General features: G+C 39.9%; 1 protein-coding gene across 7 annotated transcripts in view; it reads left to right on the plus strand.

The window, feature by feature from the left end:
• The window catches only part of HDAC7 (histone deacetylase 7), a 229,010-nt gene that overhangs the window by 165,086 nt on the left and 38,614 nt on the right, over nt 1-25,310 (plus strand). For all 7 annotated transcript variants that reach the window (XM_039352581.1, XM_039352582.1, XM_039352583.1 and 4 more), the window contains 7 exons: nt 10,083-10,185; nt 13,577-13,692; nt 15,899-16,018; nt 16,861-16,961; nt 20,030-20,152; nt 21,226-21,409; nt 23,941-24,149. In XM_039352581.1, the coding sequence (XP_039208515.1) occupies nt 10,083-10,185; nt 13,577-13,692; nt 15,899-16,018; nt 16,861-16,961; nt 20,030-20,152; nt 21,226-21,409; nt 23,941-24,149 (956 nt within the window). The remainder of the gene's footprint in view (nt 1-10,082; nt 10,186-13,576; nt 13,693-15,898; nt 16,019-16,860; nt 16,962-20,029; nt 20,153-21,225; nt 21,410-23,940; nt 24,150-25,310) is intronic.

A 25,310-nucleotide genomic window follows, 5' to 3' on the forward strand; every position in this document is an offset into this window, starting at 1 on the left:
CCCTGATCTAACCCTAACCCTTCCCCACTTTTATCCAAGCAGCCAGCATGGGGGTGGGCGAGAGAAGGTTCCCACTTGGGACATCAACAAAATCCAAACTGTGCCTTTAAAAAGGAGGGGAGCATCTTGAATCTCCAAGGATATGTACTATCTCTGAAAACTTGTGTTCCTCCCCCCCAAGTCCCTTTGAAATCTGCTTGCCCACCTGATGATGACATGCATTTTAATAACCCTTGTTAGGCCGGAAAGGTGCTACCTGATACCTCCTCAATTTCCCCCATAAACTAATATAACTCTCTTATTACAATGCTGCCCAACTGTAATTTTGGATGTAATAAAAATAACTAAGCCCCATCCCAAAGCTAAATGTATACAAACTTTGAAGAGCCAAAGCTGGACATACAAGAAGACAGTGGGGTTGACAGATCATTGGAGAATTTTTCTTTCTTTCTTTCTTTCTTTCTTTCTTTCTTTCTTTCTTTCTTTCTTTCTTTCTTTCTTTTTCTTTCTTTCTTTCTTTCCTTCCTTCCTTGCTTCCTTCCTTCCTTCCTTCCTTCTTTCAGCTACACATTATAATTGTAAAAGAATAAAGGAAAACAGAATGCTAAAAACTGAATTTTTAAAATAGTTTTTTAATAAACTATAAACATTAAATAATGTTAGAAATATTAAATTAAAAAAAACATTTGATTATTAGGAAGAAGAGGGAAAAAGTACAGATATATAATCTACAATTTACAGTATTAATATATTATTTATCAAATTTGGGATTGTACTCTAAAAGTAGCTTTCAGATAGAACTGAATTTTACACCAGATTTACTTTTTAAATATGGAAATATTCCAGACACTGCAGCCTACAACACTCCCATAAATTTGGTTAGCCGTTCCCCCTGTAGAGAGATCAAACACCATTTCTATTAAAGAATGCATAAAATGGGGATATTGATATATGAAGGTTAATAAAAATCATCTCAGGATAAAAGAGGTTATGACTTTCAAAATTTGTTCCATTCTACAATGAAATATTTTCACTGAGCTTTGCAGTGTTACTTCCACACATGGAAGAAGGATTCAATCTGTCTATTATATTTCCAGCATTTCACAGAAAAGGAATTCCTCATTCTAGCAATTAAAACAGGAATATTATATCAGTGATGAAACATCTTATACCAATTTTTCTAAGTAAAATATTTCAGGTAATTTCAATGGAAAAATAACTGATGTTATTTTTCCATTGAAATTCCCAATGTTCTGTGTAGCTATATTAGAATTTTGTATCCACTTAATCATGCAATTTTTAACTTGGTCAAGTTAAACAGAAAAATGAGTATACATATAGTGATATTATATCATACATTGTGCCTAAGAAATAAGTATTTTAATTATATTTTCAAATTCAGTCAAGTTTCTCAGTATTCCCCCTTGTTTCCATTACTCTTTTGTTATTTGTTTGAAAGCATTGTAATCAATTAAGTGCAAAAAAAAAAAAAAACATCGTGGCAAGAGATTTGAGAGATCTTATCTTTTTTTTTAGATTTTTAAAATTCCACCCTTATTATTTTTATAAATAACTCAAGGTGGTGAACACACACAATACTCTTTCCTCCTCCTATTTTTCCCCACAACCACCACCACCCTGTGAGGTGAGTTGGGCTGACAGAAAGTGACCAGCCCAAAGTCACCCAGTCGGCTGTCAAGCCAAAGGTGGGACTTGAACTCAGTTTCCTGGTTTCCACCTTAGTGCTTTAACCACAAGATCAGACTGTCTGGTTAACAGTAAAATCTTGCAATCTGCACAAATTATTCTTAGTATCCTCCTTCTGGTAAAAAAAAAAAGATATCAAACAATGAAACCAGGTGGGGAGCTTTACTGGAGAATTAATGAATGGCGTGCTGAAGAGGAGGATAACACCAGTTATCTATTACACAATGTTGCTTATTCCTGAACATTTAGCATAAGTCTTTATGCTAAATCTTCCTGCCATCTAGTGTCCAGTCCTGATTTTGCATCTTCTTGCAACATCACTTTGCTTAGAATTGTCTCAGAGGTGCTTTTTCAAGAGGCAACTGGACTTTGTTTTTCCTTGAAAATGTTTCACTTCTCATCCAAGAGGTTTCTTCAGTTCTGAAGAAAAGAGTCTGAAAAAAAAGCACCTTTGGGACAACCATGACCTGGATGAGAATCGCCACAGACATTTGCATAGAATTGTTCTCCAGCAATGCAGGGCTTTCTGTTCCAGATGAACTATTTTGTTCTCAACTCATCCTTTGGAGATTATTTTAGTTATAGTTTAGGAATGCTTTTAACATTCATGAAAAAGAAATCTCAGATTCTTTTAGCCCGATGTGTGCCTCTCCCATTTGTATGAGAGAGTGCGTATACACATCAGTGTGCATATTTTACAAAATATCAGGGTGCCGGGAGCTTCCGGTGGGAGGCGACGGCGATGGCGGCTAGCTTTTAGCCGTCCAGCTGGGGAAGTGTCAGAGCCGCGGAGCGCAGCGCGCATCAGCTGGCCCGCGGCTCGGAAATCCCTTCCCGGGCAAAGGGAAGGGATAGAGAACGCAAGAGTAGAGGTAGAACCCCTGAACCCCCTCTGGATTTATTTCTAGAGGGGGTGAAAGGAGTGTTCCCTCGGAGCTCTTGCTGATCTCCGCCTCCCAGCTGTTTTTGCTTCCTAGGAAGCAAAAGAAACCGCCGCTTCTATCTCCGTGTTTACAGCATTTTGGTGAGTAATTTTTAAACGGACGGAGCAGTTTAAAGGATTTTTTGTTATATTTTAGGTGTTTATTTTTTTATCTTTTGATTTTTACTATTTTTCCTCCTTTTTTTTGTTATACTAGTGAAAGGATTTAAGATGGCGTTTTGAAACTGTCGGAGTTTTTTTTCCTTTCTCTTTTGTTTTACTTTCCCTTTCTAAGGACTGTTTTTTGCTTCTGCTTTTGCTTTTGGTTTAGAATTTTTTCTTTTGAACTGTTTGCTCTTTTACTACTTATTCTTTGGATTTACTCTGGACTTTTAATGACTATAGTTTGTCTCTTTTTAAAAAAATTTTTTTTTTCTTTCCTCCTCCCTTTTTGGCTGGAGGGGAAAGGGAAGTGACAATTGTGCTTTTTAAAATGGCTTCAAAGAGGCAGCAGCCTTCCTCAGCACCTAAGGTTATTTCTTCTCCTATAACTTCCACTGCACAGCTACAACAACAATCTAAACATGTACCACCGGCTCAGCCACCACCCTCCCCTCCTCTACCTGGACTTTCAGTACAAGAGGTTAGAGGCATAATGGGAGAGATTGTAGTTCAAATGAGAGAGGAAATGAATCAATTTGTTTCACAGATTAAATCAGAAATTAAATCTGATCTCAAAGAAGAGATAACGGGGATAAAGTCTAAATTGCAAGAAAATAATAATGAACTACGACAAGATATATTGGCAGCTGTTTCAGGTTTGGCTACTGTGGTGGTTAAGCTCGACGCAAGGCTTGAGGAAGTGGAAGACAAAGTTGACTCTTTGGATGACAAAATTCAAGACGTGGAAAGGAAGGTGGACTCCTCACAAGAAGATATTTTGATGTTTCAGTATAGACAGATGGAGTATGCCCTGAGGATTAGAGGCCTCAAGGAAGATATCAATCAAGATTTGGTGGAGGTGGTCCTTACTGATCTGGCGCTGGCCTTGGATATGGATAAAGGAGAATTACAGAGAGAAGTGGAAAAAATTTATAGACTCAACTCCTGGATTGCTAAGCAGAAGAATTTGCCTAGAGATGTGGTGATTTACTTTACAAAGAAGTCCCTGCGGAATGAGATTATACAAGCCTTTTACAACAAAAGATTTCAGATTGCCGCCCAAGATGTCATCATTCTAAAGGAAATCCCATCCAAAATTTTAAGAAGTAGAAAAGACTTTGCTTTTTTAACCAATGAGCTTAAAGCTAGATCGATGCCATTTAGATGGGAAATTCCGATGGGTATTGTTTTGAGCCATGCTGGGACACGCTACAGATTGAACACAGTTGATAAAGCTAGAGATTTTTATACTTCGGTCCTGGGTGCAGGCTCAACTTCATCTGGTCGGAAATCTTTGAGTGGTAAGGAAGCTGAGCAGCAATCTGAGGCATTAGATTTGGTTTCCGCAGGGATGATAGAAGCGGCAAAGCAACGCCAGACGGAGGCTAAAGAGCAGAGGATGACTCGTGCAGCCTATAAGCGTAAAGAGAAGGAGCAACGTAAAAAAGAGCCCAAAGAGAGTTCTCCTGGAAGTGCTTCACCGCCGGTGGGAGGAGCAAGACCCAAGAGTTATGCAACACACGCAGCTCTGTCAGATTTTGAATGGTATTTTACAGGGTTTAGAGATTTCTCCCTCATGGCGTAGTGCTTTTATATCATTGATTCCAAAGGAGGATCAAGATCTTACCCTACCAAAAAATTACAGGCCTATATCTCTTTTAAATGTGGATTATAAGATATTTGTAAAAATTTTGGTAAATAGGCTTATGAGGGTGGTGCATCATCTTGTGCATAAAGATCAATCAGGATTTATAACAGGAAGGTATATGAAAAATAATGTCAGACAAATTATTAATTTACTAGAATATTTAGACAAGAACAACCAAGTTCCTGCAGGGCTCATATTTTTAGATGCTGAAAAAGCATTTGATCAATTGAATTGGCATTTTATGTTAAGAGTAATGGAAGAAATGAATTTTGGTGAAAAGATATTACAAGCCCTTACGGTAATATATCAAAAACAAACGGCACAACTTATTGTTAATGGAGGTTTGTCGGAGGTTTTTACAATAGAGAAAGGTACTAGACAGGGGTGTCCTTTATCGCCATTGTTGTTTGTTTTAACATTGGAAATATTATTGATCAAAATTCGAGAGTCTCAGGAAATTAAAGGAATATATGTTAATAAAAAAGAATATAAGTTGAGAGCTTTTGCGGATGACTTGGTTGTTACTTTGTCGCAACCTGATTATTCTGTAGTAAACTTATTACAGTTGATTCATCATTATGGTTTGGTCTCGGGTTTTAAGATTAACGTAAATAAGACTAAAATTTTACCTAAAAATATGTCGAGTCAGGAGAAGCAGATTTTGGTCAACTTGACGGGTTTTGAGATTGTTAATAAGGTAAAATATTTGGGGGTGATGCTGTCTGTTTCTAATGCAAAATTATTTAAAAATAATTATGAAAGGTTGTGGGTCAGGGTACAGAAGGACTTGAAGAATTGGGAAAAGTTGCAATTATCCCTCATGGGAAGAATTGCAGTGATAAAAATGAATATTCTACCCAAGTTTCTTTTTTTGTTTCAAATGTTACCAATTTTGAAAAATGAGATTAATTTAAATGAGTGGCAGAAGGGTCTCAACAAATTTATTTGGGCAGGGAAAAAACCAAGGGTTAAGTTTAAAATTATGCAAGACTTCCGTGAGAGGGGTGGACTTAAGGTACCAAATTTGAAATTATATTATGATGCGGTGGTTTTAACATTAATTAGTGATTGGGTAAATTTGACAAATTCTGAGATACTTTACTTAGAGGGATGGGATTTACTTTATGGGTGGCATGCCTATTTAATATTTAATAAAAAAATAGATTGGGCTTTTAAATCTCATATTTTAAGAATTTCTTTACTTAGGATTTGGAGAAAATATTATAAAAGTGATTTTAAAGTACCATTATGGGCTATACCTTGGCATGCGATAGAAGGAATAAAAAGAGGGGTTAAAATGGATATGGTGTCTTATAGACAGTTACTTAAATGGGATGGACAAAACTGGCAATTAAAATCACGGGAAGAGTTAGCACAAGAAAATTTTACTTATTCTTGGTTCCAATATAGGCAATTATTAGATAGATGGAAGATGGATTGTAAGGTGGGTTTTCTTAGAGAAGATGAAAACCTTATTAAGCAATTGAAGGATCAAAGACAAACCCACATTAAGAGAATTTATGGGGTTTTAGTTGAATTGGACTCAGAAACGGAACTAATTAAAGATTGTATGATTAGATGGGCGCAGAATTTTGGTGAGCCAGTTTCATTGGACACCTGGGAAACTATTTGGGTGAGAAATGTCAAATTTACTCAAGCACAGAACTTAAGGGAGAATTTTTATAAAATGTTTTATAGATGGCACCTTGATCCACAAAAAATGTCTTATATGTATCCTGACGTGCAACCCAAATGTTGGAGATGTGGTTATAAGGAGGCTTCTTATTATCATATTTGGTGGTCATGCAGAGAGATAAAAGCATTTTGGATTAAAATATGGTGGAATATCCAGAGAATTTTTAGAAGGAGGGTAAAATTTACTCCGCAATTATTTTTGTTAGGTATTGTTACAGATTGTGATACAAAGGAGGTTGTATTGATGTTAAACTTGATCACAGCCGCTAGGCTGTTAGTAGGACAATACTGGAAGAAGGAATCTTTGCCTACATTGCAGGAATGGTTTTTTAAAGTAGCTTATCTCGCAGAAATGGCAAAGATTTCGGCTTTCTTAAAGCAACAAACGCAAGAGAAGTTTTTTGCTGTTTGGGATAAATGGATAAAATTTATACAATTTAGATTGGGTATACAAAAATATTATATAGTTTTTTCATAAGTTTTATTTTCATATATATTATAGATAATTTTTTTATATATATAAATATAAAGTTTTTAATTTAATTTTTATTTTTATTTTTTAAGCCTATATTCTGCTCTGGGAAGCTCAGGGGGGGGGAAGGGAGGGTTTTTTTTTTGGGGGGGGGGAGGGCTGGGGGATGGGGTTTTTTTTTTTATTTAATATATGTATTGTTTAGTTTTATTTTTCTGTATATGTTGCCTCTTGTTTTGTATTATTTTTCCTTTTTTGTAAAATTTATAAAACTTTCAATAAAAAAAAAAAATATCAGGGTGCCATTCTCAACAATAAAAATCCATACATCTTTCAGACAAAGTGCCTTCCAGATTACACCTGGTTTTATTTTGCTTTTTAGTGAGAATTTGCAAAACAGCCTAAGTGCAAGACTTTAAAATCAGTAGCATCTTAAGAAGAAATCCTGAGCTAATTCAAATGCTTTTCTTCCTAATTATATACCTTTGGTTTTATTTCAGTGGTAATAGTGTGAGTGGGTGAGTGAGTGCAAATCCCACTCATAAGTCACCTGAATCACTCAGAGACACTAAGCAAGTTTGACTGTGACTTAAGATAGAATTGGATTTGGCAGTACGTGTGAAAGGAATTTGGCTACATATCTTAATTGATCACATTGTAAGCATGAGCCAGGAGTGTGAGGCAACAGCCATCAAAAGTAACATGTCAGTGCCAGGTCAGGAGAAGTAACTGGTTGGTTCTACAATGCATTGTTCAAATTGCAGCAGGAATAGTGAATCTGGTTCTGGATGCTGCATTTTAAAGACCCTGAAGGAAGTCAACCAGGATAAGGAGAGTGATGTGAAAATCAGATGAAATGAGGGTTGGTTGAAAGAGCAGGGTGAATTCATCCTGCAGAAAAGAAGAATGAATAGCACTACCAGGGCTGAATTTCAAATGACCCAAAGGTGGTCATATAGAAATAAAGCAGGCTGGTTCTCTATTTTCCCCAAAACATAGGATTTCAGCTAAATATTCTTCCTGATGTGCAGTTGAAATCTGCTTTCTTAATAATAAGAATGCTTGACAGTACCTCAGTCTGTTACTATAGCACTGACAAAAAAAAAATAATAACTGTTCAGACTGTTCTCCCTTCATTTAGAATGATGTTATTTGCAGTTTCTATCTTGGCTAGGGGGATGCATGATTTTCTGCTCCCCTTGCATTCTGCCAACTTCTTTTATGGTGTCTTGAAATGAGAGATGAAATACGATTTAAGATAGCACTTACAAGCCGTAGCAAGTTATTGTTGTTAATAATAAAAACAAAAATGTTGAATAAATATTGTTACACCTTTCCTCCCCTCGTGTCTTTGCTTACCTCTCATTGTGTTCATAAAATTCTTATAAAAATCACAAACGGCAAAGTACTTATTGGCTGAAAATAATCAGAAAATAACAAAGAGATTTGTTATTTGTGTCTGCCCGTGAATTACTTCCATATCCAACAGAACTGAAATAATGCACTTATTAATTTTTTCATCGGAAATACAATTTTAAAAAGGAACCTGGCAACCATCCTCACAGCATTACTTAAAGCAAGGTCAATAATATTCCCATTTTATAGTTAGAGGAATTGAAGCTGAGCAATCAAGGTGTGCCCGGTAGTCTAAGCCTCCTTGATCTTAAGCCAGGGCTGCCATCTAAAATGTTCTGCTGGCTGGTTGTGCGGCAATATGGCCCAGCCCTATTGAAATTACACATCCACTCACAGGCAACAGAGGAGGCTACTTTAAAGATCTGCTGGGTGATACATGCCTGGGAATTCCCTGCAGCCACTTCCCACGCCATTCAGCACCTTGTCGATGGTTTTGTAGCAACACAGCCTAGCCCTGATATGTTAAGTTGCATGATTTTCCTTGGGGAGATCTGGGAAGAGTTACTTCAGCGAGGCCAAATCAGAGTAGGGTTCTTAAGGAATATAACATTGATCTTACATCCTTAACAGGGGGCCTATCCTTCTATAGCTCAAATGTGCTCTTAGGCCAGTGGTTCTCAACCTTTCTAATGCCGTGACCCCATAATGCAGTTCCCCATGTTGTGGTGACCCCCAAGTGGGTGTGGCCACCAATAAGAGGGAGTAGGACAGCTAGGGAAAAGGGAAAAAAATGGCGGACAGCGTGGTTTGGCGACCCCCGTGAAATGGTCATTCGACCCCAAATGGGGTCCCGACCCACAGGTTGAGAACCACTGTCTTAGGCCAAGGCGGCAGGTCCTGCTCTATTGCTGTTTCTTTGAGTAAAATAGATTTTGAAATTCCCTGCCTGTTTTTGTTGGTCTGATTTCAATTTCCTACTGGATGTTGCACTTGCTGTGGTGCTCTTTTCCAGACTGCTTTTCTTAAATCTGGAAAGTGACTTGCTGTTGATATTGCAGTAGAATTTCCTTGCTGGGAGATTGAATATGGTATTCTTTTTCAAAACTAGCAGGCAAGCTGTATTTGATCAGAAAGTGTGTGAGATACTTATTGGAATGTTGCTAAGGGCAGCCATTTCATAGTTTCATGCATGAACAAGCTTTGAAAGATGGTGATTAAAGATCAGCCTTTCATCAGCGTTGTTCATATACTTAGCAATCTTTTCTTCCTCTTGTTACAATGTTGAAGTAGCCATGACTGTAGCTGTAGTTTATTATGTTCTACTCTGTTCCACTTAATAAACCTATTTCACCCCGTCATCATATGCTAGAATCTAGATATATTGATAGCTTTGAGTGAAAATGGATGTGTGATTTAATTAAAAATAAATTAGTTTTGCTATTTTTTCCCTTGCCCTGACCAAACATGATCCTGGACCCAAAGAAGGAAAGATGATGCAATCCTGACTTAATGACACAAATGGTAGAAGACTACTAATTCGGAAAATTGTAAATGACTGGGGTTTGATACAGGTTTTGATGGACAGAATTAGTTGGTAGAATGTCTGCTTTTGTCTTGTTTGCCAGATTTTGTCTGTATTATCCCTAGGAAAAGAGAGCTGGGAAAGACCCCATCCCAAAATTGTGGGGGTTCCTTGCTGGTCATTTAGACAACACTGAGATGAAACAAGAGAGAGAGAAGACTTCTACAAGGCCATTTCTGCAATTATCAGGGAAACAGAGGAACTTGCAGTATGTCTCTGAATGATGCCTTTTGAGGATAAAGAGATAAAATCTTCACATCCTACCAGAATCTTAATTTTCTCTCAGCAAGATCTGTCTCTTATTTCTTGAAACGCCTTCTTACTTTATTTATCTGTTTAGATTTACATCCCACCTGTGGGATCTCGGTGGCTTTAATGAAAAAACCTTCCCTATGTTTGAATCCAGTCAAATATTTGGGGGTGTGTTTGAACAGGGGAATCCATTTTCAGGAGCTACCAAATTGGGAAATTAGAGATGAGTACCATAGCTAGTTTGTGATGTCTCCTTGTAATTACCAGCTGTATTTTTGTTCAACAGGTGCTGTAGCAAGTATGGTTGTGAAACAGAAGCTGGCAGAGGTCATCCTGAAAAAACAACAAGCTGCTCTGGAAAGGACTAATGCTCCCATCATGCCATACAGGTAACCTGGTTCTAGAAATAAATTGGCAAACCTCACATGCTGGAACATCAACAGACTTATTAATGTCATCTTAAGAATTTTTTCTTGCTACAGTTTCCATTGTCCCCAAACAACATGACCAATACAAGTTGCAGAAATGATGAGGGAATAGAAGGGGAACTCATCAAATTTGCAGATGACACTAAGCTGGCAGGAATAGCCAAACCCGAGAAGACAAGCTCAGGATCCAAAAAAGATCTTGACAGACTTGAACAATGGGGCCTATCCAACAACATGAAATTTAATGTGGAGAAAAGCAAGGTTTTACACCTAGGCACCTGGCTCAAAAACAGTAACTGTGAGAGGGAGTCCTAGTGAATGATCATTTAAATATGAGCTAGCAGTGTGCGGCAACAGCACCTAATACAATCCTTGGTTGTATAATCAGAGGCATAGAATCAAAATCACATGAAGTATTAGTACCACTTTATAAATCCTTAGTAAGACGACTTCTGGAATACTGCATCCAGTTTTGGTCACATTACCAAAAAGATATTGAGACTTTGGGGAAAAAGTGCAAAGAAGAGCAATTAAGAGGATTAAGAGCCTAGAGACAAAAACACATGAAGAATGGTTGCAGGAATTGGGTGTGGCCAGTCTAGAGAAAAGAAGGACTAGGGTGACATGATAGCAGTATTCCAGTATTTGAGGGGCTGCGACAAAGAAGAGGGGGTCAACTTATTTTCCAAAGCACAGAAGGCAAGACAAGAAACAATGGATGGAAACTAATCGAGAGAAGCAACCTCGGACTAAGGAGAAACTTCCTAACAGTGAGAACAATTAACTAGTGGAACAGTTTGCCTTCAGAAGTTGTAGGGGCTTCATCACTAGAGGTTTTTAAGAAAAGGCTGGATATATCCACCTATCTGAAATGGTATAAGGTCTCTTGCTTGAGCAGGAGGTTAGACTAGAAGACCTCCAAGGTTCCTCCAGCTCTATTCTGATTCTAATTCTGAGATTCTGAATCTAATTAGAAAGACTTTTAGGGTGTAAAAAAGGGGATGGTTGACTGATTGGGTCGATGCGGTATCCTGCATCGCACCCCAGTTTAATCAAAGTTAGATGTCCTTGATTTCTCATGGCATTTATCCATGATAGATGTCACTCTGCTTAAACTGATAACATTCATCTAGTGGGATGGCCCTTTCCAGCTCTGGCTATATTTTACAGGACTTGACTTCCTTGCAAACTTGCCTCACTCACTTTACTGCCTCACATATTTTTAGAAGCACTATGAGGAACTTTGTTTTACAGCACCATAACCTGCCTTTACTGTTTCATGGATGTGTCCTGTGAAACAGCAAACGAGCCTGTTAATAGCCCTGGGATCTTGATCTTTGTGGGTTGAATTACATCCCTTGGTAGATCTTTTGCAGTTAAGATCATTTTTCTGCTTGTGTTGTTCGGGGCTAGTTGGCCACACCCCCAGTGTCCTGTTTTCTTCTCTATTGTTACACCCTTGCTAAAGTCCTTGACCTAGTTCCAGACACAGCACTTTGGGTGTTGCTATAGAGGGGGAAGCTACTCAACTCTGCTGACTTTCACTGGCTTTAGTTTCCTGTTGGGGCCCTGGACAGGCATGGAAAAAAAGTTTCCTTCTGAGAAGTATTTCAGATCAGGATGGGGAGTGCTTCTTTAAATGCACCCAAATACACATACCCTATAACAAAAAGGCAGTACCCCTTTCAATCTAAAGCAAACTAGATATGTTGGACTAGGACCCCTGTCATCCCCAGCCAGGTTGTGGGAGGCCAGGATAACTTATGGTTAAACTGTGGTTTTGTGCAAGAATTGGTCTTGCTGAATGAGCCCAGTGGAGTTTGATCCTCGAAAACACCAGTCACAGAACCAGCTATAGTGCTTGGCCAGATTTTCAATGATTTTGGAAAACAGGGATATAGTGAATAGTTTGGATGTGTGGTTGGTTGGAAAGCATGTCATGAGTGCTTCCTCAAATGATCATCATGCAAAGGAAGGCAAACACCTTCTCAGAATTGCTGCAATAGTTGTCATAGACAATCACAAAATACTAGGAAGCCAATTGGTGGCATGTTTCTCTGTTAGCCCCTCAGGAATGGCCCCTAAGCCAAGCTTAGCTCCTCTTTTTGATTCATAATCATATATCTGTATAAGATTAAATTAAGGTCTTTGTAGGCTTTAAGCAGTCCCCTAGTGCAGGATCCTAAAATTAAGTGTAAAATTAGTGTACACAAAGTATAAATGCCACTTTGATATAGTTCTTAAAAGCACCAAGCTAGAACCAAGAGTTCATGAGTCTAGACTTGCTTAGACAAAACAAAAGCAAGTGGGTGACTTGGGGCCTGTCACACACTCTCAAAAAAAAGGCAACAGTATTTTGACAGAGGTCATGGTGGGTAACACTTTTTCATAAACCTTTGGAAGATTTTGAGCTGGCCTTGGGCATCAGGCCCAGAAGGTAATCCAGCCTTGCTTCCAAACAAAACTGTTTAATTATTTTAAAATTTATTTCTGGGGCCAATGTGGGGTGCAAGTCCAATATGGTCTGTATGTACTGTTTCCTTATTACAATCGAAAAGGGTAAGGCTAAGGGGGGGAGAGAGGCAATATAAGCAATAATTGTTGATTAAGCGATGAAACAGGTACAGCAGATTGAAATTTTTTGTGCCTTCTCTTCCCTGAATGGGCAAATTTGTCAGGGTTTCCAGAGAACAAAGGAGAGGGGAAAAAATCAACCTTACACAATCCTACAGATACTGAACATTCCCCAAGATACAGAATCCTTTTTCAGAAGACAGTGATCTCATAATTGGAAAGAACACTGAAAATCCATCACAATGCAATTGCTCTTTCATCCTGTCATCTTCCACATTTTGATGAAAAGTATCAAACTTAAGTTCTTAAGCCACTTGTAATCATTATTTACACAAGGAGACAGGTGGATCTTCTTGAAACCGCAACCTTGAATGGCACTGACTGGCTCAGAAGAACAAAGTTGAGCAGGGCTTTCAGAACTACTTGTTTGCGATGCTTCTGAAGGAAAAATGTAACACCACCTCAGCTTATTTCTTCGTGACTCAATTCTGCAAGTTGTGACCATGATCCAGCTTTGATCTAGAAACAGTTCTGAGAGATTTGCTCAGAAGCCAACCATGGGCTTTGCAGGTAGTAATGACCAGTTTGAATTCTGACATTTGCAATTGAACAGTAACATTGCTACCTCTAGAGATTAATCTCTGAAATTACTTTCAGTAGTGAATTATTGGCTGACTCTAGAGAATCTTGGCACGGAGGCTAAATTTGAACTGGAGACTTCCTAACCCACAGGCTCATTCCCTTAATCTTTATCAAAAATCTCTTATGCTTTATCCAGGTCCTTGGAGCCAATGGAACATGAAGGCCCACCAAATCCTATGCTCCCTACTTTCTTTCCTCCTGTCCCCAACAATTCCAGAGATTCTCCAGAGCACTTCCCACTGAGAAAAACAGGTAAAAGGGCTTATTTGAGTTAAAGAACTCTTTGGGGCTATTAAGTTTCCAAATGATAGGAAAACAGGAAGTGGAACAGCCTTGATGCTCTTCTTTGGACAATAGCAGGAATAGTAACATTGGGCTTTTGCCAGGAAATCATTTTAGAGTGCAGAGTTTAATAGGATGAACTACCTATAACTGTATAATAACCCGTTGTCAAAGGTATAGCTAGCTGCTGAGTTGTTCAGAAAAACAAGATTAAAAGAAAGGAATCGGTGGAAGTTCCCGTGAACTTACTTGAGATACATGCACACTATTAGTTTTATGTAGTTTCCTTTCGTTCCAGCTGGACATTCTAGGAATTATAATTGTGATTTTTGGAGGTGGTACTATGTGTTTGGTTTTTCCTCCTCCCCTCCTCCTTGCTTTTCCTTTTTGCGTCGTTCTCATTCTAAGCTTGCAACAGGGCTTACTTTGGTTTCTTCAGTCTTCTAAAAGTGGTTCTGTTTTATTGCTTTTTTCCGAAGGTGTATGCCACTCACAAAACCAGATTTTCTTTAGTATCTAGAACAGTGTTTCCCAAACTTGACGTTGCTGGCTGTGGAATTCTGGGAGTTGAAGTCCACATGCCTTAAAATTGTCAAGTTTGGGAAACACTGATCTAGAAGATGTTTTGGTAGCAACAGGGAGGAAAAAAAAGCCTGAAGCATCAAATAATAAATGAAAGGCTGCTGGCTTATTTGTTGTCACACCTTCTTTAAAGAAATAAGTCCTTGGGAGGGCATATGCTTCACACAATAAAGATCAAATGTTCAGTCCCCAACAGTGATAATTGAAAAAAATATCAGATTTCAGGACTAAAAAGTAGCTCTGTTAAAACTCTGCCAAAAATGTGGCTCCTTGTCAAACCCATTAATGCATGCTCATATCTTACGTTCAAACATAAACAACTACAACTCCTCTTGATTATTCATGGCCATGTCCATCTAATTGGAATCTCTCCCTCTCTATTAATGAAGCGGTAATGGAGGAAAGGAAAGGTGGTATGAATTTGCCATCACTGTAGAGGTGCAGTGGTAGTATTATAAACAAAAATGTGAAATCTTGCTCAAGCAGTGATTTGCAAAAGGCTTTCTTGGAACCAGTGGTGGGATTCAAATATGTGAACAACTGGATCTCTGTGTAGATACCTCTTCCGGAAGTCCATTCTGGGGCTGGGCAACAAAAAATCAGCTGATATATATATATATATATATATATATATATATATATATATATATATATATATATATATATATATATATAATATTTTTAATTGATACCGTGTGTGTGTGTGTGTATCAGTAATATCATTAAAAATATGATTCCTGGGTATACTCATACTGCAAAAAACGAACCAAACATGAACACCAGGAAAAATTTAAACTAGAAAAGTTACCAAGCTTTCATCAGAAAACTACCGACATCGTCAGCGCTTAATGCTAGTCAATGAGAGAGACTTTTATAGGGTTGATCAGTGTTTGCACTCGGCTCCTGGACCTCGTCACTGGTCCTAGATGATTGGGCTGTGTTTTGGATGTATCCTTAGCGTTGGTATCTATACTTTTTCTACTCCCCTTATCTGTATATGTATCACTAGTCATCTCCTCATCACAAATTCTTAAGCCAAACGTAACCCTTCCCCCCTTTTTTTGGCTAACCGTTGCCTCCGTATTTCCTCAGTTGTTTATCCCTCTCATGTTATCTCTCTCCTTGCCAAGAGTTCCTGAATACAATGTGCTCCTTCCCCCCTTTTTCTTGCTGTATAGATAATAAAATCAAATGAAATGCAAAATAAAACAGCTGTATTCAGCTACAAGGTGGCCATTCAAAAACTGAAGCAATGTGAATTGACGTTAATTTAAAAACCAGTTTAAAAGCCTATGAAATAAAAACAAAAGTAATACTTGAGGTGCCAAAGTCTCTGGGAAAGACATTTATCCGAAAGATAGGGGAGACTAAATAAACTGGATGATCTTACTGAGATCAATTGCATTTCTGTGGCCTTGGATAATGCTTATCCTAGTGTGCTGGCAAATGCCTTGGTTGATTTTGGGGTGCCAAATGCCTTGAACCACCTTTCTTCCCTGCAATGTCTTGCTGAGCACCCTAGGATGTATCTCTGCTAAGCTAGGTGGACTTTTGCTCCAAGCACGTCTGACCCTCTTCTCTGTATTTCTTTTAGCCTCTGAGCCCAACCTGAAGTTGCGCTGTAAAGCTAAAAAAACCGAACGGCGCAAAAACCCATTGACCCGGAAGGAAAGCGCCCCCCCTTCCTTGAAAAGGCGCCCGGCAGAAGCCATTGGTAAGAAGAACCCATCCAAAGGATTTGGTGGAAGGGGGCTTTTCCTGGTGTGCGCCCCTTCGCATTGGAATGGAGCAGAGATAGACAATCTGAAATTATTCCTGGGACAATGAATTGGCACCCCTGGTGACATGATAGGTCTCAGCCTGGAAGTCTTTGAGCTTCTAAGCCAGTGATGGCAAACCTTTTAGCGACTGAGTGCCCAAACTGCAACCCAGAACCCACTTATGTATCGTCGTGTGCTGGGTGGGCATGGCGCATTGTGTGTGTGTGGCCCATTGGGTGGGCGTGGCTGCGGTGATAACAGCAGCCTGGGTGGGACTAAAAAGTTCAATCAATCAATTCCAACTTTGCTAGATTTTTTTTTTTTGCCTGTGAGAAGTTGAAATTGATTGATTGATTGAATCTTTTTTTTTTATTTTGCACACAGCGGTGGAGGCTTAAAGTGAAAAGGTTTTATAAAACCCAGCTGAAGTCCTAGGACTGGGGCGACGGCATGCGTGCCCATATAGAGGGCTCTGCATGCCACCTGTGGCATGCGTGCCATAGGTTGGCCACCATGGTTCTAAGCAGTTCATTTGAAGACAAGCCTGGATTGATCCCAATTCTAGGGTTAAGCGTAGGTTAAGGATAAGTTGTGCTTATGCTACAGATTCTTATCATCTCCCTCCATTCTGACTAGGGATCATTTGATTGATAGTCCCATACGGTCATAGGATGTGGATTGGGAAAGGCTATCCTAACATGTTTTGTTGAATCCTGGGATGGTGTCCTTGACCCTCACTTTGCTTGTACTGCCTGTCCCGTAACCAAAGCCTTGTGTCCTCTCTCATCACCTGCAGATTCATCCCCCAGCAGCAGCAGCACCCCAGTCTCTGGATGCAGTTCACCCAATGACAGTCTGGTGCCAGAACATGGAGCCACACCAGGGCTTATTCAAGAGGTACAGAACCCATAGGAAAGTAGCCAAGACAATTGATAACATAGATCTGGGAGATTAAGAATGGGCATCATCAAGAGCAGACATGTCAAACTCATGACATCACATGACGTCGCACAATGTATCAGGACGGTTTTGCCATTGCCGGCAATGAGTGGGCGCAGCTTCCGGATGACGTGTCCGGCCCATGGGCTGGCAGTTTGACACCCCTGATCAAGAGGCTTGTAAATAACTGCTTACTCAATTGCATGCAGCTGATCAAAACCTTTAGCCATTGGGTAAAATAGGAGGCAAGTTAGCTTCTGATCTTCAGTCAAAAATTACATTCAACCTGTTTGTATCTTAGACGGCACTTATTATCAATTGGGGCTTAATGATTTTGGCTCCTCTTTGCATTTTACACTTCTTTGCTAAATGTATGTCCTGTTCTTACATGGGGGTGGATGAGTCACCCATTCAAGGAATCAATCAGATATAAAACCTGTGTGCTTTAATATGGATGCTGAAAATTCATCTCTTATATAGAATAACAAGAGTTGGAAGGGATCTTGGAGGTCTTCTAGTCCAACTCCCTGCTCAGGCAGGAAACTCTATACTACTTCAGACAAATGGCTGTTCAATCTCTTCTTGAAAACTTCCAGTTTTGGAGCATCCATAACTTCTGAAGGGAATTTGTTCCACTGATTAATTGTTCTAACTATTGGGAAGTTTCTCCTTAGTTCTAGGTTGCTTCTCTCCTTGATTAGTTTCCACCCGTTGCTTCTTGTCCTGCCTTCAGGCGCTTTGGAGAATAGGTTGACTCTTTCTTTGTGGCAGCTCCTTAGATATTGGAACACTGCTATCATGTCCCCCCTCGTCCTCTTTGTTAAACTAGACATACCCAATTCCAGCAACCATTCTTTGTATGTTTTAGCCTCCAGTCCCCCTAATCATCTTTGTTGCTCTTCTCTGCCCTCTTTCTAGTCTCAGCATCTTTTTTACATTGTGGCAACCAAAGCTGGATGCAGTATTCCAAGTAGGGTCTTACCAAGGCATTATAATGTGATACTAACAGTTCATATGATTTCTTGGATTGGAAGTATTACAGAAAACTGCTGTGTTGCAGAGTCACTGAGATGACTAGTCGCCACTTACCAAAATGCCATTTGTGGAAGCAAAGCCAAGTATGTCTATTTCTTACCACACAATGTGCCTTGGAACAGTGACATTTTGGGGGATTTCTTGTTGATTGTTTTTTGTTCTATAAGAATTCCACATCCCATGTACTCTATATACACTGTAGAATCAATAGAAGAGAATATTTACAAGGTTGAACTGTGGGGCCCTTGGTGCTCTCTGAACTTGGTGGTATTCTTGTGATGTCTCACTCATTACCAAACGAAGTAACATTATCAGTGCTGATGATGTTACCTAGTTTGGTAATGAAATGTCTGCGAGAATTTTATCAAGCTCGGAGAACACCAAGAACCCCACTTTATAAAGCATTTTGCCACATTGTTTTGCACATTTTTAAATAGATTGCAAAGAGGGTTTTTTTTTCCATTTTTCATTTTTACTACATTTTTTTTGTTTTGGGGGATATTCTTCTGATGTTGCTATTTTTACAATTTGTTCATTCATTCATTCCCCAATTTCTTTTCTGGGAAAATTGTAGCACATCAATGAGCCCAGAAGATCCCATGTTTACTCCAAAACTTGTTAGGCAAGACTGAACACTAAAGAGCTGGTGCTGGTCAGCACTAACGGGATTTGGCTTGATGGACTTGAGTTGCATCTCATATAAGTTTGTGCTTCCATTTGGTTTTCAGCAGCAGCAACAGCCCTTGTTGTCAATAATACATTCAGAAGAAAGGTGAAATAAGAAAGGCTTAAATAAATACAGAGCCTTTCCCTGATGCCACACTGATAGAAAGCAGAACTGGAGGGAAGTGAAAGTATATACTGTTCTATAAGAGAATATGGATTCTTTGATATCCCTGATGGAGTCATATTTTCAGGCTGAACTTGTTGCTGGTGCCCGTCAGCTTTCATAAATGCATAGCAGGGGCAAGGTGGATACCCATCAGAGGTATGGCAATTGACCTTTCTCCTCACTCCACATTCCCAGGCAAACTCAAAAGATTTTAATGAATACAGTAGATTTATTGCACAAAATCGTGTATACCAGATGTTTACCTATTTCATTTGTGCATTTTATGTACTATCTCAATCCTTATGGGTGATTTTAACAATGCTGAATAATTTTTATATATTTTATATGATATTCCCAAAATTTAAAGCCTAGCTCTCTTCCTCCCATTTTTCCATATCAATCTTCCTACAGATTTTTATTTGCCCCTTTGAGGGTTTCTAGCATTTATTTTCTGAAGTTGTTTTCCTTGGCATGAGAATCAGAAAACCCTTCTACATTTATTTTAGCCCTTATGTAAAGGACGGGTGTGGACCAGTTAAACAAATATTGCAGAAGAACAGTTGGACATAAGCGATTTGCATCCTCCCCATTCAACCACGACTTAGTTAGAGGATTAAAGTTTCCAAGGCCTTCTAACCTTTTTTTCCTTTGTGATTACTACAATCCTGTCGGGAATGCTGAAGTGCTTCTGGGTTGAAAGGATTGGCTGGTGACATCACCACTGCCTGGAGGTCACCCAATTGGGGGCTCCTTTCATGGCCTCGCTAATCTGCCTACCAAAGTGGTAACCATCTATCTACTCATGGCTGCCTGCTTTCAAAATGCTGGGTCAGCAGGAGCTGGAGCGAGTGAGGGGAGCTCACCTTGTCCCGCAGCAGCAACCGGGTTTCAAATGCCAGCCTGGCAGTCATCATACCAGCATCCTAACCACATGAGCCACCATTCTCCTCCCCCTTATGATAAACCTGCTGACTTTGTCTCTGAGGTTTTTGCTTTCTTGGTTACGAGGTTCTGTAAGAGAGTTGACATGTAAATGGAAATGTCCTTCTTTGTTCCCAGGCGCAGAGAATTCCACCATACATATAACAATATTCTCACTGTTATGAGAGCTATTAAACTGGGTGGATTACTATTTTTCTTTTTTTTTTTCTCCTTATAGGCCCCACTAGCTCAGCGCCTGAGAATGCAGGAAAGCTCACTGGCTCAGTATGCTCTTCAGACCAGTAGCTCTCTCCCAGCCCTCACCCTTGGACTACCAGCTCCTTCTGCAGCATCTGCCAGGGTATGTTTTAAGAAGTTGTAGCAAGAGAAAAGGGGATGGAGGCAGTAGATTGGACATGTTTCACTCTGACTTTCCTAATCGGGAAACTGCTAGACGCATTGCAGCTGAACTCCCAAAACAGCAGTCCAACCAAAAGGACTTTGTAGTCTTTGTAGTCTTAAGACATGCAGTAGCTTGAGAAAGGCAGCAGAAGACAGTGGCCAATTGAATCCTAAGTGGAAATACAGGTGGTCCTCCACTTATGACCACAGTTGAGCCCAAAAATTCTGTTGCTAAGTGAGACATTTGTTAACTGAGTTTTGCCCCAGATTCACTTAACATCTTGCCACAGATGTTAAGTGAATCACTGCGCTTGTTAAATTAGTTAAGTGAATCTGGCTTCTCCATTGATTTTGCTTGTCAGAAGGTCACATGACCCAGGGACACGGCAACTGTCATAAATATGAGTCAGTTGTCAAGCATCCAAATGTAAATTACGTGACCATGGGGAATGCTGTAACAGTTGTAAGTGTTGTCACCTTTTTCAGTGATATTGTAATTTCATTAAATGAAGTGTTGTGAGCTGAGGCCTACCTGTAGATCATTTTAAAAAGAAGGAAACAGCTAGTGGAGAATGAAAATTCACCTGCTAAATTTGACACATTGGTGAATATATATAGCCTAGGATTGTTGGGTTTTTCAGGTTTACTGAGTTTGTTTCTTTTCCTGGAGAGGTTTCATTACCAGGCAAGTAATATCACCAGTACATTTTAGTGCACTGATAATACACAAAGCCCAGCAGTGAAACATCTGCAGGAAGAAAAAAGCCAGTTTGGAGAACATTAAGAAGTCAAGCCACCTGGTCTAACATAGATTGATGAAAAATTCTGAAGAACAGAATTTCTACATTTTTTTAAACATGGATTTGCAGTTTGTCCAAAGTCCTCAACTCTACCTTTCTATTTTGTTTTTGTTTGCCTTTTGAAGACTCCCAGCTAATTTCTCTACATTGCTCCTATAAGGATATTGGGGAAGGATTACTTGGGATTCAGATAAATGCTGTTCATTCACACTCTGCAATTCTGTCTGTACAGGGGGATGGTGATCACAGGGCACACCCAGGCCTTGCGCATAAGGTGCCTGTCCTGACTAGCACTCACACACCCATGTTCCTACCTGCCAACCTGGAGCAACACGAACCTGGAAGACCTCTGTCCCCTCGACTTCATCCTGTTATCATTCTGGAGCCCTCGCTTACACACACTCCTCTGGTTACAGGTGAGTCAATGGCCTTTCATCTTTTGGAAAGCATGGAAGCATAGAACACAGAGAACAGGCAACTTTGCCTTACTTAGATTGCTGAACTATAACTTCCATGATTCCCAGGAAGCCTGTTCAGGGGCTGAAAAATGCTGGGAGTTGAAGTTCAGCAACAGGTGAAGGTCTGCCTAGATTTAGCAAGGTGTAGGGCAGTCTCTGATGTGTGCTCACAGGTATTAGCATTCGGCTTTTCTAGAAAAGTCATTCAGGAGGAGCATAATTATCAAGAAGTAACAGGGACATTGTGCACAGTTACTTGGGATAAGACTATATAGTGCTTTGGATACAGCTCAGTGCTTTGGAATACTGAGGAACCCCAATTTAACACTTGTCCATGGCCCTTTGAAATAGGCACACCTTTTCCCACTGTTATGCAGCTGTTTCTGTGGCAGCCATGTCCTTCTGGAAACAGATGTGGCTATTTTAATGGGTCACAGCCTGATCCTATTCACAGAAGAGGCTCATGAATTTGCTGAATTGAACTTATGGAAAGTATCTGAGCCTCTGTCCAATAAAAAGGTTTCTGGCGTGTCACACTCTCTTAATTGATTGCTACTATTGATTTTTATGGATACATTTTACAGCTCTTATTGTTTATATAGGGTGGCACGTTGGCTCAGCAGTTAAGACCCTGGGCTTGTTGGCTAGAAAGCTGGCAGCCCAGGTTTGAAACCTGAGCACCGCGCAATGGGGTGTCCTCCTGTCCTCACCCCAGCTCTTGCTAACTTAGCAGTTTAAAAGCATGCAAATGCGAGTAGATTAATAGGTACCACTTCCATGGGGAAGTTAACAGTGCTCCATGATGTCAGGCTGGCCACATGATCAGAAATGTCTTCGGACGGCGTTGGCTCAGTGGCCTCGAAATGGAGATGAGCACCGCTCCCTGCAGTTGGCACCAACTAGTGGAGTAAAAATCCACAGGGACTCCTTAACCTTTTGTTGTTTATATAGTTAAGGAAGTCATATGCTTTATATTTTTACCTGCAGCTAAAGCTTGCATGCTTGTTTGAGAGGAAATGCGAGTATAAATTGAATACTTTTTTAAAAACACACACACACATATAGAACATATGCCACAGTAGACCCTTTTCTAAATGGGTTCTTCCTGGCCTGTTCAGCTTCCATGCCCTCTGTTGCAATCCAACAGATCTGGAGGGTACCCGTCAGAAAAGGCTATCGTAGCGTTAGAAATGAGGCAAGTACCATTTGTACTGAACTAGCAAGCAAACTTATCAGTTTGTATTTTACCAAAGGAAAAAATACGATAAGCAGGAATTAAACAGAAGCTACACCAAATGTATCCCTGATTAATATTGGAAATCCAATTTTTCAAAGAAGAAAGGTCCTGCTTCGCTTCTGTGTGGGGCTTGCCTGTTGAACATTGGCCTTCACGTTGCTACCTCCATTGATTACCTCAATCACTGCAGTAAATCTCGGGTGACTTAATGTATTCAAAATCAGCTTAAGATACCAATGCCCTGGGATTAGTCTTGCAGGGCCTGCAGAGCAACTTTCTGTGTATGGCAACCCTGGAGGAGGAGGAGGAACAGAGGGCTTTTCCCAATTGTAGCAAAGAGGAAAACACTTAAATGCCACAGTCGGTTAAAAACAACAGCAAACCAGCATATTAGCAAGAAGATCGTTAATTCAGGCTTGCCCCAAATGCAGAAATATTGCAAATATATATATTTAATGTGAATTAAATTACAGCTGGGGTCCTATACTTCAGGGTTCAGTGATGTGGCCCCGTGCAGAGGTTTTACGTTCCATCCTCCTGTCCACAGGGCCATTTTTAATCTCTTGTAAAATAAAATTCACAAGCTCAGTTGCAGGAAAAGTAGCCCATAAAATCTGGAAGATACCAAATTGCTAACCCTGGAGGCGCAAGACCTAATTGGCTATAATTAATCCACATTGTTGCATTTTCAGTGTTTTATGTATTTATGTTTTGAGTTAGTATCTGTTAAAATACCTCTTGAGATGCACTGGATTTTTGTTGGGGATTTCAAACTGGTTTTCATATGTTGTATTGACTTTCTACAATTGTAAGCAGTCTGGGAGAAGAATGTGTAAGTTATTCCCTCCCTTTCATCCTGTTTTTAAATAGTGGTCATTTTATCCTTACAGTAAGAATAAGCAGGCTGTGATTTTGAGAGTGAAAAAGAACACTTTGAATTGTTGGGAGATCATTTTAGTTAGGTTTGTTTGTTTCTTTAATGTGGGTTTTTTTTTTTTTTACTTCTCTTGTGGACTATAAACCTGAAGACAGACAAGTTTCATAACCCAATGCTTAAGGTGCGTCATTTAGAACAGTCTATTTTCATAGACTAGAAATGCACGTTGATTTTTAAGAATTCTCTCAGACTCCTTATCAGCATTTGCAAGGGCTGTTTTCTGGATCAGTTTGTTCCCACCACACGTGAATGTCCCCTTAAGCCTTTTTGGGGAGCCCCCTGCTACCTTCAACCCCATGTCTCCTCCGTTTGCAGTTCCAGGGCTGGGATCAGTCCCCTTTCACTTCAGCCCTTCAGTGCTTCCTTCGGAGCGGCTGCCGATGCCGATGATCCATAAGCCCTTGGGACGGACCCGCTCGGAGCCCCTGCCGTCCAATCCCAGAACGGTGCAGCAGCAGCTGGCCTACCAGCAGCACCACGCTTACTTCCTGGAGCATCTGAAGCAGCAGACCCAACTGGGAAAGGTGGGCTCCAGTTTTGGTCTTCTTCAACTGCTATGCGGGAGGATGTGATGCCAGGGAATTGGGTAGAAGGTATATTTCTAATCCCACCCCACAAGAGACCTTATTCATTTGGGGGCAAGTCACTAATGGTCACCTTTTTGTGAAAAAAAGCTGCTTGGCCATTCATTTATGTCAGATGGTTTTTAAGGGCACGGGACCTTTTTCAAGCACAGAATAAAGAAGGCCTGGAATTGGCAGTAGACCTTACATCTGACGCCGACTCTTTCAAACTAAGCTGTTATTAATAATATTTCTTTTAAAAAAGAAGCTAAAATTGCACAAGATGGATCACTGGCAGAGCAAGGGAAAGGCCCATTGTACTGAGGAAGAGTGATGCCTCGCTAGGCCCAGAAGTCTTCTTCAGGTCCTCCAAAAATACCACACATACTCGCAGATAACCTGAGAATTTTAGGTGCCAAAATGAAACACACACACACACACACACACACACATACACACCAAATTGGGTTCAGCTTATCTGTGAGTGTGTTTATTTATTTAATTAATTTTTGTGGCTGCCCATCTCAACCAGATGACTCTGCGTGGCTATATATGGTAACGCCTTTTTAAAAGTACCCATATTCTCGCCATGCACATGCATACATAATCCCAACTGGACTGTGTGGTTTCTCTTTGTCATAGAATGAATGTGGATATATGCATGCACCTATATATAAATGTGTGTTTGTCTCTCTCTCTCTCTCTCTCTCTCTGTGTGTGTGTGTGTCTGTGTGTGATATTTATGTAGGGTATTTGGAGGTGGGGACCCTTTGAGAGCTGCATACAACAAAATTTCATTTTAATGTACGCTGATTAGTGTACATTCAAAGTGACAATAAAGTTGTTATTCCATTCCATTCCACTCTGTTGCCCATAGATACTCACAGATAAGTCCCTCTGCAGATAAACAGGCTTATCCAAAGGTGGCACCTTTTTTTTCATAGTGTTCTGTCCTTTTAAAATTTGAAGACCTAACTTACAGGCAAGTCTACATGACAGGCTGAAGCTGAGATCCCTTGCAAGCCATTTGTATTTCCGCAGTCGTGGCGATTGTGAGTTTGGGTTGGTGAGCTTACCTGCTCCTTCATGACTGTCTCTCTCTACTTCCCCCCCCCCCGCACA

This window comes from Crotalus tigris, unplaced genomic scaffold, assembly GCF_016545835.1.
Source record: "Crotalus tigris isolate CLP2741 ecotype Arizona unplaced genomic scaffold, ASM1654583v1 scf7180000018445.1570621, whole genome shotgun sequence".
Taxonomy (NCBI): Eukaryota; Metazoa; Chordata; class Lepidosauria; order Squamata; family Viperidae; genus Crotalus; species Crotalus tigris.